The 13,019-nt window shown below is 47.9% G+C and overlaps 3 protein-coding genes and 1 non-coding gene across 4 annotated transcripts; 1 reads left to right on the top strand and 3 right to left on the bottom strand.

Moving 5' to 3' along the window:
• Nucleotides 1-375: 375 nt before the first annotated feature.
• On the bottom strand, nucleotides 376-1,825 carry BO87DRAFT_399350 (serine hydrolase domain-containing protein; the record flags this gene model as incomplete). The annotated part of the gene is made up of 7 exons (XM_025625433.1): nucleotides 376-534; nucleotides 589-639; nucleotides 733-993; nucleotides 1,024-1,089; nucleotides 1,152-1,332; nucleotides 1,394-1,649; nucleotides 1,726-1,825. 7 exons carry the CDS (start codon nucleotides 1,823-1,825, stop codon nucleotides 376-378), a joined length of 1,074 nt encoding a protein of 357 aa, XP_025477012.1.
• A 1,682-nt stretch (nucleotides 1,826-3,507) lies between these two features.
• On the bottom strand, nucleotides 3,508-8,524 carry BO87DRAFT_364547 (pleiotropic drug resistance family ABC transporter). The gene is made up of 2 exons (XM_025621750.1): nucleotides 7,679-8,524; nucleotides 3,508-7,613 (listed from the first exon to the last, which is right to left on the bottom strand). Exons 1-2 carry the CDS (start codon nucleotides 8,364-8,366, stop codon nucleotides 3,820-3,822), a joined length of 4,482 nt encoding a protein of 1,493 aa, XP_025477011.1. The 5' UTR covers nucleotides 8,367-8,524; the 3' UTR covers nucleotides 3,508-3,819.
• A 1,941-nt stretch (nucleotides 8,525-10,465) lies between these two features.
• Nucleotides 10,466-12,485, top strand: BO87DRAFT_314744 (fungal specific transcription factor domain-containing protein; the record flags this gene model as incomplete). Its single annotated transcript, XM_025619668.1, has 5 exons — nucleotides 10,466-10,823; nucleotides 10,874-11,352; nucleotides 11,406-11,581; nucleotides 11,637-12,203; nucleotides 12,260-12,485. The coding sequence occupies 5 exons, from the start codon at nucleotides 10,466-10,468 to the stop codon at nucleotides 12,483-12,485; spliced, it is 1,806 nt and encodes a 601-aa protein (XP_025477010.1).
• Nucleotides 12,486-12,796: 311 nt separating this feature from the next.
• On the bottom strand, nucleotides 12,797-12,908 carry BO87DRAFT_t190. Its single transcript has one exon. It is a non-coding gene; the product is annotated as a tRNA-Leu (tRNA).
• Nucleotides 12,909-13,019: the final 111 nt, after the last annotated feature.

Below are 13,019 nucleotides of genomic sequence, written 5' to 3'. Positions count from 1 at the left end.
GACTCGAAATTAACTCAACCATGTGATACTCTAAAGCAAATGCTAGTCAAGCAAATATAAATGTATGAATCAACTCCAACCTCTACAGGGGATACACAATGGTACTAACGAGGAAAAAATGACAAACAGTAAATAAATAAATAAAATAAAATAATAAGAAATCTGATCCTCTTCATTCTGGAGCTTTCCTAAATTAATACCTCGGAGATGCCTGAAAAATATTTTAAAATATGATTAGCAGAATTAGGAAACAATTCCTAATATAAGTAAGTGATTCGAAGTCATGGCGGATCTTCTAATCCGAATTATCTGATTACATGATAAAGCTTCCTCTTGAATTTGCCATACTAAACTCCGAACCTACTGTATTCAAGATCATAAAGCTGATTTCTGCTTTGCTGTGCCATCCCGATTATCTAAACGCGAGTACACCCATCTTTCGAACTCAGTTAGCAGTTCGATAGCACTATGATCTCCGGTCGGTAAAAGCTGGGAAAGACATATCCCAGCAACCCCTCTCTTAATGTCTATCCACTATGGTACGTTAGTCAACTACGACGGGTTACTTATAGGTGGCGGATAACCAACCCAGTAGCAATTTGGTTTCCCCGACCATGAGAGCGAATTTACTTCTCGACGCTACGGGATCCTAGCTTTATTCAGCAAACCACCGATCCCAAAATCCACCGGTATGTCATGTGGGATAGCATTTCATATGGCATTGTGCGGCACGAACGAATAATCTTCCGGTTGCTCAAGGCCAGAAGCACTCTCCAGATGAGGTTGGAACATCTCTTCAATGGTCTCAGGACGCAGAAATTGTGCTGTAAGTATACCTTGACAAATCTTAAGCATTTCGTTCACGGTTGTGTATAGACCACCACCTCCTACGTCTTCCACAATGGGGTCGGGGAAGATCTGATTCTTCTCTTCTTCCAGGCCTTGATCTGTGCGCAGCCAAGCTTTGACTTTACGGGCCCGTAGATCTTCTCTCTACTCTAGGTGGAATGTCGCATCCTTGACGGAAACAATGTCGAAAACATGGCGCTGCAAGTAGTCGCCCAGCTTCATAGATGTAGCTCGCTCGACCTTGTTGAACCATGCATTGTCAATTGGCCTAATTCATGAATGATTAAGACGTCAGAACTTACTGCTACTCCTGCCCAGTCAATGCCAGGTGAATACATCCATCGTTCACCCGGTTCAAAAAGTAAGAATTGGTATTGGCGAAATGTTTGGACCAGAGGAGGGCTTCCCTGCTGTTCGTGATAGCGTGTCATCAGAGAATCCATGTGGAAGTAACCCATACCACTGGAGTGGGTTAACATGCGCCTTTTAGCAGTTAGTACACCTGGATCCTACATTCATTCAAATTAGGAAGAGTACGAAATACCGTAGGGTAACAGGTTTGGTGGCTGCCCGAAAGATGGGATTATCGTTCGCATCGAAGCCCGTCAGTGTTTGAGGACTTGCCCACTCCGGTAACACATTAGCGATATCCCCATCCAAATCTAGCAGACCGCGCTCGACACACTGCATTGCCGCAATGGTAGTCACCAGCTTGGTACAAGAGGCCACCCAATGTACGGCGTCAGTATCAGTAGAGTCTAACGAACTCTCTCCAAATGTCTTAGCATAGTGCAAGGAGCCTTGGTTTTGTATGATGTTAGCAAGCAGCACGTATTTGGAGGGAGGGTAGACAATAGCAGTTTTCTAGGATCATACCATCACTATTGATAGCCCCTAGTGTCATCCGTGGTAGGGGCTTCCTGCCATTCTCAGATGACTGACGGAGCAAGTTTACTTTCTCTTCAAAAGAAGTCATTTTGGAGGATCAACGGTGCCAATGACAAAATCGATCTGCAATCCAGGATATACTGGCGACGAACGATTTCTTGATTTACATGAAAGAGGTATAAGTATCGCACCAGACTTAGCACCAGGACAATCCATCAGGCCGGCATTTATAGCATATGCCCGTTTGGAAGCAATAAGAACCGCCAAATCAGTTGAAGTAATCTTCGACTCCGAAGAAGATCAACAAGTGCCAGGGTTCGCGATCTGGCCCAAGTAGGAAACCTGCTTTCCCTGAAAGGATTAGATTGCCATAACCCCATGTATCACTTCCCGGTTAGCCTCGTACTCCACAAAATGCCACATGTTTCAATCTTGTTTTCCGTTATTAGATACTCATTGATAAAGTGAGACAAACGGGTAACGCCGTTGCCTTGGGGTACTCCACCCATCTCGAAATTTTTGCCTATTTCGGTCCGTTCGCGATGATCGTGGTTCTAGCGAAAGGGTGATTCGGCGGTTTGGCGGAGAATTTTCGGCTGCCCCACCCGCTTTCAGAGACATTGCATACACACTTACACAGACGGGCAGAATCGAGGCTGTTAGGACTTAGGATATCCATATATCAAAGTTCTCTGAAAATAACATGGTTCCAAACTATATTTAGTCCTATTAGCATCCTTCAACCACTTTTGTACCCCTCTTGTATCTGCACTCTGCAGAGACCAGAGCTTACGATTTATCATAGATCACCCTCCAGTGCTATAGTAGCCAGATGATGATTGTTTGCTTCGCGCTCCCACAATTGTGGCGTCGGTGGAGCCATATAGGTGAGCAGCATTGCTTTTATACCCCTGATGACAATATAAAGCGCACTTTCATGACTGGTTCTTCACAGTCACTACACCTTGTCCTCCCTTCTTATTCAAATTCTGTCCGGTCACATACACTCAGATCAAAATGGAAATTATTCTAATTTCACCGGAGTTAGAATCCTGAAGCCCGCTTTCCCTTTAGCAACGGGGTAATCTATCCTCTGCAGCTCTTCTTAGCAAGTATGTTTGATCTAAATACACTAGATAATTGAAATGCCTGTTTAGATACAATCCTATTCTCTTCATCTTCATGTTGTAAACGTCGCGACTCAGATTGTTCAATGCATACCCGTCCCTGCTACCCTTGCGCCTGGAGTAAGCCATCTCGTTCTGTTGCCTTTCATTATTGACTTTGGATTGTTTATTCGGGTTAATTCATATATATATCCAGTATGTTTTGGGGCTGCACGTACTAACCTAGGTGAGGTTGTTATATTATTCATTCATACTTCAGGCTAACGGTAGACAGTGGTAAAATCCTATGTCAGCTACGCAAGGTCAGTACTTCTTTTAACTAAGGTATTGTTAATATAGATGTTACTGATAACGGGATGGAAAGCGATAGTCTACTATTATAGAGGACTTACTGGTCGGCAATATGCTTATCGTCCGACATGACGGACGGCATCGGGAAACAACTGAAGATTTCGTCTTGTCGAATAGAAGTCGTGCGGTTTTGGAGGCTCCGTTGAATTTCGTGTATGTGATAGGTAGACTTGGATTGGATACATCGGGCGATGTCTACTATATACTATGGAATCTAATGCTGCGCGACTGATTCATGCCACTCAGGGCTTGGACAGGTGATAATGTAAGCCAAAATTTGATTATTGCTGTTGCAGTCTAAGTCTAATAGTGTATAGCTCTATCTGTATAACTGTTGAAGAAAGAGAAAGTATACAGCAGAACAGAATCGAAATCAACAAAAAACCGGGTGTCCAGTGAGTGCCCAAGAAGTACATCTCAGGACAGTCAGCTGGTAAACGAGCGACACGAAGAGAAAAGTAATATGGACAATCTTCTGATGATCGTACAATAAACAATGAACAGTGAAGTTGAAAGAAATTGTAATTGGAAATATATGATGTTGAAGGGTAAAAAGGAGTCCCGAGCTGCCATCACGCAGCTGGGATGACACGACGTACACAGATCACTTAGCCACCATCTTGCCCTTTGGCACACGAGCCAACCAGTAGATACCCACCGCCGCGACAATGTTGAAGGCGATATACACCCACATCAAGCCAAAGTTGCGCCAGGCATCCGAGAAGTAACTAACCACTGAAGCAAGGAAGGTATCCGTGCTGCTCATAGTGCAGAATTGGCAGTCTGATGTGGCTGATGGGTTCAACAGGTAACCCCCACTGGCGCTGATATACGATGACATATAATCCTGACATGTCTGGTTTCCAGGCGTGTTAAATGACAGATACTCGACGGCCTCGCATGTCACGGTAGTGCCGGAAAGGCCTGTTGAGAGCATAGCAGATACCAGGTATGTGAACGGGGACACCCGGTACATGAAGATCCAGAATCCGGGCATGTTGGATGGAGTCGCAAGAACACCACAGAAGATCAGGCAAAGGGAGAATAACAACGTCGCGATATTACCTCCTGTCTCTGCTAGCTCGATTCCAGCAATCACCATGTGGGCGAAGGTCGACGTAAAGAGAAGGAAGACCCAAATAAGCAGGAACATGAGACCGGCCCGTTCATTGACGGAATCAGTGGGCTTCGCGTTGTTATATAATCCGATCGGGTAGTACCAACAGACGAACATGAGAACGGCCATCAGGGTATTCCATGGGAGTTCCACGAAAATATTAGCCGTCATGAATGCCTGCCAGGAATAGGTCTTGGATGGGCGTTCTCGGACTTCGTAAAGGGACCTCTGAGTAACAAAGTGTGGCATGATTTGTTGGCACAGGTTACCAAAAATAGTCATCAACATGAACACACTGAACATCTGGTTCTGCATGCCCTGGATAGAGTTGGGAGCGTGGAAAAACGAAAATCCAATGTAGAGGGCGGACAGAACACAGAGAATAGTCTTCGACCAGATGTAGCTTGGAGTGCGGTAATATTGGGCAAAGACACGGAGCAAGCATTCATAAAGCTGAACGCCGAATCCTGCTGCGTATTCCTTGAAAGCTTCTGGGTCGGAGTTGTCCTCGGGTTTCGTAGATAGGGTCGATTTCAGTTCCGCAAGGTGCTCCTTAACTTTCGTGTGCTCAGGACTTTCCCTCCATACTTTTGGCCAATCTATATCTGTGTGAGAACCTGGTGCTGCTCCAATAACGTCAAGCATCCACTCTGCCGGGTTTTCTCCCTCGGCCAATGGATGGGCGCCGTTGCGTTCAAAGTAAGTGGATAGTGTGTTGGAATTCTCGCCAATTTCACCAAAATAGATCGTCTTTCCGCCACGCGCCAAGAAGAGCAATCGGTCAAAACGCTGAAACAACATGGCAGAAGGCTGGTGGATGGTGCAAAGAATGGCTTGTCCATGTTTAGTAAGTGTATCAATAAGGTCGAGGATTGACCATGAAGTTTGACTGTCAAGACCAGAAGTAGGTTCATCCAAGAAAAGCAACAACTGCGGCTTGGCAGCAAGTTCGACACCAATCGTCAATCGCTTGCGTTGCTCCACGTTCAATCCCTCTCCGGGCACACCAACGATCGCATCCGCGTAAGGCTCCATGCCCAGGAGTTTGATCACCTCCTCAACGTAGTCCAGTTTCTCCTGTCGGCTAACATGGGCCGGCTGACGCAGCAGAGCACTGAATCGGAGAGCCTCGCGAACGGTAGAAGTAGGTAGATGCAGATCCTGTTGTTGTACATATCCGGTTTTGCGTTGGAAGGACTGGTCGCGTGGCCGTCCATCGACAAGCATCTCTCCCGTAACAACACCCATTGTGACACGCGTGGCCAGGACATCAAGCAATGTCGTCTTACCGGCTCCTGACACACCCATCAGGGCGGTGCAAGTCCCGGGCTTCACCCAGCCGTCGACATGATCCAAAATGCGTCTAGGTTCACCCTTGATCTTGATGTCGTAACACACATCTTGCCAATGGAAGATAGCCGTTTGCTTCTGAATGCGAACTTCCGAGCCCTGGGCGGGAGCGTCGCCTTTGACAGCACCGCCAGGGGTAGCTGAAGATTCCATGTCGGCTTCGCCAAGCTTTGGCTGGTGGCCGCGGCGGAACAAGAGGACTTCGCCCTTGGACTTTGCCTCAGAGATATATTCGGTGCTAGCAAGGTAGACAAAACAAAAGAATACCATGAAGGCGATCAAGATTCCGATGTTGCGCCATTCATGTCCTTTGGTGTATTCGAAACTTTGTTTCAGGTAGGAAGTTCCGTCCACGATCGCCGATCCGGCCGTGGAACCGACTGTGGAGCAAATCCTGTAGTCCAAGGATATGGAGTCATACCCATCGCCAGAAGGAACAATGCTGGAGCATGTAAAATGGCGACCAGAAAACTCATTGACCATGAAACTTTCGAAGGAGTAGGCGATCGGGTTGATATAATTCATCCAGCGGGACCAACCAAGCATATTGCGAGTGGGAATCACAAAACCTGTATAAATGACCATTCCCAGAATTAAAAGAGCCGCAGGCACAAGTGCTTGCGAGAGGGATCGTGAGGTGGCGGCCATAGTTCTGAAGATCATGGACATGGTGTATGTAGTGACAACTGAAAAGATCCAAAATGTCCACCAGGCACCAGCAGTGCGACGCAAGTTCGTCATAAAGTACAAGGGAAGGTTGAACGTGATCGAGTTGATGAGCTTATAAGGTGTATCGCACAGCATGGAGGCCACGGCTTCCGTAAAAGGATGATAGAATGCATATCTTGCCTGCTTTTCGACAATCGGACGTTGAGCATAGAGTGTCAAAATTTCGAGCGCACTGGAGAAGGCATTCAAGAGAACTGCATAGAACAACAGAGCTCCACGGGAGTAAAAGCTGGCCGTTGTATCCGGGAGGTTGTAGAAAACCGACGCCACAATCAAGGCAATAATAAAGTTACCAACCAAGGCACTGACAGTTAAACTGGAGTCTCCCTTGAGACGTTGGAATCCACGAACAGTGCACAGGGAGATCTGCTCCCACACTGAGATGGTGTAGGGAGATTTGACGCGTTGATTTTTCGACTGCATGGCCTTCCGGGCGTCCACGAAAGCATCATAGGAAGAGCCATGGATCGGGTACTGCTGCTCAAACTCTTCAATTTCCCTGAGAAGTGCGGCTCTGGCACTGCTTTGTTTCCAAGCTGCCGCAAATTCATCGGGAGTACGAGGGACACGGTTCTCAAAGCCAGGGCGGACCAAGCGCTCCGATGGGCTGGTGAGAGATGTTAGAAAGTCGGCAGTGGTTTGACGCTCCGGGCACTCGAATCCCATATCCACGAAGAACTGCTTGGCCTCCGTGGTTCGTCCGAAATAGATTTGCCGTCCTTCGTAGAGTACAGTCACCTTGTCGAACACATCGTATGCGCTCTGAGACGCCTGATAGATAGCGACACAAGCAGTGGTTCCGGAGTACTTGCTCATGAGATTAAGGTTCTTGCAGAATTCAAGGGCATTGGCGCTATCAAGACCTCTAGTGCTGTTATCCCAGCACTGGAGTGGTGCCTGACTGAGGGTTGCCTCTGCGATACTGACACGCTTCCTCTCACCACCACTGACTCCGCGAATGAAGTCATTTCCTACCCGAGTATTGATCGTATGGGAAAGTCCAAGCATGGCCATGACCACGTCTCTCATATGCTCCGCATATTGGTGCCGGTTGACGCCCTCAAGGCGATTCCTAGGGGCCCTTGCGAGGGCCGCAAACTTCAATGTATCACCAACGGAGAGTTGAGGGAAGTGGACATCGGTCTCGGCGTTGTAGATAGCTTCACCCCGGAATGACTTTTGCATCTCTTTTGCGGGTATACCTGAAGGTCGAGAACTAATGTTAGCAGACATGCGGTCAAAATAACGTTCTGGTCGAGGTACATACCCTGATAGTTAAGCACAGAGTCTTCGGACATTTCAATACCGTTCATCTCACCGGCAATCGTCTTGAGGAATGTGGAACAACCACTACCAGGTCTTCCAAGCACAACAACCATTTCCCCGCTCTTCACCAAACCGTCGAATTCACGAAGGATCTGGATCTTTTGCATCTTCATTCCGATCAGTCGGCGAGCCAGTGTGCCCAGTTCGAGGAGTGAATTCAGGACGTCTTTCTGGTAGTCAGTCGGCGACCCAAATCCATGAACATTCAAATTCTTGAAAGCAACACCAGCTGTACGGTCAGGGTAACGCTCGGGGTCGCGAGATCTGATGGCGAGAAGCATCTTCATCCAGTCTTTGGGTTTGAAGTTGGGGCTATGAGGGTTGAGCGTCGATTCCGGATCGTCGACTGCAAAGGGATTATCAAGGGTGCCTTTGGTAGAAAACCGAGTTGATTGGCGCGTGAGCTGTCGAGCAAGGTCGCCCACCCGAGCTTCTATCTTCTCCTCCTTCCCTTGCAAAGTTTCGTCATCTTCGCTTCTCTGTTCCGACTTCTCAGTGTATGCGCTCCCTGGGGGTCCATGGACTGCATTGTCCAAGTCTGGGCTGCCCTGCATTTGTGGCAGGTTATGGCTGACCACCGCCTGTGCCCGGGAGGAGTTGGGATTTGTCGTGGCGACGAACGACGACATGGTGGCTTGATTTTCGGATTTACGCTGCTTTCGTCATGCACAAAAAGCAAGCACCGACCGTTGAGCCCTGCGGTGCTCTAGGGATGAACCACGCAGTAGGTGTTGATAAAGAATTCGAAACTGCGCCAGTCCACCAAGTCGAGTGATTTAGAAATAATCTTTCAATTTTCAGCGAGATGGAGACGGACTAAGGGGCCAGCAGATAGTGGAGGTTATATAACAACTATAAGTAACTTCTGGGCTATGTGTAAGACGGGGGTCCACAATGCTGGAACTGGAAGCAATAGGCCTGGTCTTTCGGTAAACGAAAGTTCCAGGGACCCGCTCGCGGAGTTCCCGATCTCCATTGCTGCAATGACAGACAGAAGATTCGCCATGGTTTTTAGCCATATGATCTGCCTAGCTTGCACAGGGAACCTCCGGGGACCCGAATCAGATTGTTAGGCGGCTTATGCGACCCCCTATCATATCCGCTAGGCTGGAGGTAACGGTTTCCACCCGAGAGTTAGAAGGCTAATTCTGATTAATAATTTCTCCTCTCTATCCTCTTTTGGGTATTGCAGTTGTGCTGAAACTCCGGATTCCGAACCAACCAGCATGACTGCGGACCCAGCTTTCGGGGAACGGGAGTGTCCCTGGGGGGGACCTGGCGGTCGGGCGAATTCACAACTGCTGGGCTTTCCATGGATGGCCCAAGGGCGATCTTCGCTTATCGCTGAATACACGTGGAATGATCCGGATCACGGTTGTAGTTGCACCCGTGAGAGGACTTCGGATAAGGAGTACTAAGGTGTTGCTGGTGTCTGTCTCTAGGGTGGAGATCAGCCAGCCATAAGACCGCGACTCGACGCTGTTTGCATCTGCACCATTCTTCCTGTCAGATGAAGTGTTCATCTTCACATTCTTCCGATTGCACCATCATCTTGTGAATAGATAGATCAGACGCGATTGTCACGTTCCCTTCATGCTCTTCATGCTCGGTTGAGTGCACGGTGTGTGTCTGGCCACCGAGAGAATACTAAGGAGAAGATGGATGGAGAGGATCGGCAGCGTGAGAAGACGCAATCGCTTTTGGTATTGTTACCCATCGATTACCGTTATTTGTGACAGTTTGCAACGAACTTCCGGCATCCGGGGGCGCCAAGATAGCTTCTTTTGGTTTAGCCGCTCTTCATCTTCGATATCCATTGGTCAACCGCATTTCATTGAAAAGTGTGCATTGTTATCTAATCAATATCTGTACGAGCACAAACACTCCGTGACACAAAGTGGACATTCTCTCCTCGATCACTGCTCGGATAGGGCGAATGGGCCCCTTCCCATGCTCCTAAACTCGGGTCCAAGACTTCCCGAGCAGAACGTTGTGTATGCGTGTATCAGATCGGTTTGAAGGCGATCTCTAGTCTGTTTTCCCAAACAATCGTCTTGTCCACAACAAAAATGTGTTGTCCTTATCCATCCTACAGTGGAGGCAAATGGAAACCTTCATCAACCTAACACCCCTCATCCAGGGTCTAGACTAAAAAGCATCCGCTTAAACAAAGGGAGTGATCTTCGTCGGTTACTTGGTGATCTGAAGAATAATTCCTAAAAGGGGCTCTCACTCAACTTAATTTCCCCTCTACGTCCCTTATCAACTCGATTTCCCAGGCCAAGCTAAGTCCCCCTTGCTCCACTATCCCTGGTGGATTTCTATCATGTCCAAGTCCGACAATGAATGGACCATCCAATACCAGCAGAGGCATGGACTCTTCCATCCCTAGTAACCCCATGTCTAGCCAACAAGATTCGTTTCCTTTAGATCCAGGTAAGGAAGATGGCAGAAAGAGCACACGGAGAAAAGTGCGGGTCCACCATAATCAACCAAAATCGTCATCACGCTAATTAAATGTAATTAGGCTTGTGATACCTGTCAGCGCAGAAAGATTAAATGCGATCTCTCCAACAAAGCCAAGTGCTCGCAATGCGAGAAGATGGGAATCGCTTGCACCCGGAATCTGCAGAGAATCCAGGCAAACTTAAGAAGGTCCGGCTAGTCATTACTTTACAACGAATTGATCGCAACGAATATGGGCTGACTAGCTCGGTAAAGGCAGGCGATGATCAATCATCTGGAAGGAAGTCTTGAGCGCATGGAGTCTCGTCTGCAGGGTCTTGGTTTTACCGTAGGCGAAAATGATACCATAATCGGTCCTTCATCATCAGAGGGAGTTGGTGATATTTCACCGTTGAGGTTGTCATTAAGTCCCACGGATCGTAGTCCTCGGGTTGAGGACGTCGATGATACAGATTGGGGCAACATCTACACAAGCCCGCCTCCAGGGTCGATCCGTTCATCAGCGAGCAGATCCCCAAGCCCTCATATGCCAAACCTATTTGGGCAATCCAGTCAACCACAAGCGGCAGTACCATGCTTCAACGTTCCGAGATATCTCGGAGGTATATTGAACTCTGGCTGTAAGTTAAACCAAAGGCCACCTATGACCTCCTGGTCTAATCTCAATCAGGCTTCTCCATGATTTCACAAGAGGGCTTAGAATGGATAGCGCAGAAGACTGGTGGCGAATCAATGGACCATTTAACACGCCTCGTCCTAACGGAGGAGCGTGATGGTTTCATAGCCGACTATCCACTTCACTGCATATCACCCAGGAGAGTGTTCTGTCCTCTCCCACCTCAGGAGCATATCATACGTCTTGTCGAGCGGTATTTGGAGGACTTCAATGTCACATTTCCCCTATTCAGACAGTCGGACCTTTTACTCCTCTTTGAAAGAGCGCATCTTGATATGCGCTTTCAAAGTCCAGGCCAGTGGGCTATCATGAATGCTGTTTTGGCAGTTGCCTACATGCTTCCTGACAATGGGGCTTCTAAGCAGCCGGATCATCAGAAAAGCTGGCTTCTTCTGAAGAATGCTCTGGAGGCTGTCAACGAGCTTTATTTGGGTCCGCCCGATCTTCGGGGTCTTCAGGGTCTTTTAGTAATGGTATGCTCCTAGTCTTTGATATTCTTGGACAATTGACGTTGATGGTCATATAGGTCGTCCTCTTTATGGCGGCATCGGCTGCACGGCCTTGCAGTTTTCTAATATCCGTCGCTATCCATATTAGCGACCAATTGGGTTTGGGGACGACCGAAGACATCTCGATCTTTACCGAAGAGGAGAAACAGGAGCGGCAGACGGTTTTTTGGCTTGCTTACTGCCTCGATAGGGAGTATGCACTTATGTCTTTCCACAATCATCCTACACATGTCAGCTGACTCAGACAGAATCTCCTTTCGTTTCGGTGAACCACCAGTACAAAATGACGAAGCCATCAGCGCAGCTCTACCATTGGATGCACCAAATTGTCTCGTCTACTCCATGCCAACAATCGACCGGGCAGGGACCTTCAGCGCCTTCGCATCAGCCTGCAAACTTGCACAGATCAGAGGCGAGATCTACCAACGCCTCTACTCCGCTTCGGCTACGGATAGGCCGTTCCATCAGATCCTCGCCTCAGTTGGAGATTTGGATAGGAAATTACAAGCATGGAAGGATAGTCTCCCGTCTGAGTTTCAGCCCGAATCACCTACACTCTTCCATTCCCCTCCAGTATCCTTGATATTACTACACATGCACCACACATACCACAACTGCATGATCGCCATTCATTCTCTAATTGCCGCCCGAGGCATCAATTCTGCCCAAGATCTCTCAGACCATCCTGGGTATACCATCAACCCGGATTCTCTATCGAATCCCCGGGTTCTACTTTCAGCATCCCTGACCTCCAAAGCTGCGCGTGCTTCGATTGGCTTGATGAAGTATCTCCCGAAGGATGACATCTCCCTTGGGTACGTTTACCCTGATCTGTCGACCACAACACTTCCCACTGACATCCACATACTAGGTTAACGATGTATTTTCCCACCGTTGCACTAAGAACACTGGCCTCGAGTATTGTTCGCAATCCCCGCGATACAGGCCAGATCTATAATATGAGGATTCTCGATCAGGCAGAAGCATTTCTATCGTCGACGTGTTCGGACACTACTAGCGAAGGGATGAAGCGATTGGTGAAGAATTGCGCCGAGTTTCGCTCGCTCGCTGAGAGGGCAATGAAGGAATGCTATTAGAGGCGGTTACTTTGCCAATTGCCCGCGGTCGCGTATAGCTATCAGTATACTGTTAATGATACCCGGTTGAGATCACAGATAGAAGGGATTAGCGTAGGAACAGAGAACTTTTCCCGAACCCTGCAAGCATGCATAGTTACGGGAGCACATAAAGAGTAGAAGCTCATGAAAAAAAGGGAAGGAAATCAAACATAAAAAGTATAAAGAAAGAAGAAGAAAAAGAGCAAAGGAACAAAAGCAAAAGATAATAATAACTCATCAATCCAATTGGTGTCCAACACAGGAAATATCGTGCAGAAAGAAAAAACATATGACAAGAGTGGGATTCGAACCCACGCCATCTTACGATGATCAGGAAGCTGTGAAGCTGAGTATTAAGGTGGACCTTAACCTGACGCCTTGGACCAACTCGGCCATCTTGCCTTGAGATGTTGAATGGATGAGATTTAGAGCATTATCAAGGGAGGTTAAGTGTAACGTCCGCAACGCTGATCTACGTTGATTTCCGGTAATTCGTTTAGGGGTAACTCGACA

This window comes from Aspergillus neoniger, assembly GCF_003184625.1.
Source record: "Aspergillus neoniger CBS 115656 unplaced genomic scaffold BO87scaffold_28, whole genome shotgun sequence".
NCBI classification, from domain to species: domain Eukaryota; kingdom Fungi; phylum Ascomycota; class Eurotiomycetes; order Eurotiales; family Aspergillaceae; genus Aspergillus; species Aspergillus neoniger.
This window is presented reverse-complemented; position numbering and strand designations above follow the sequence as displayed.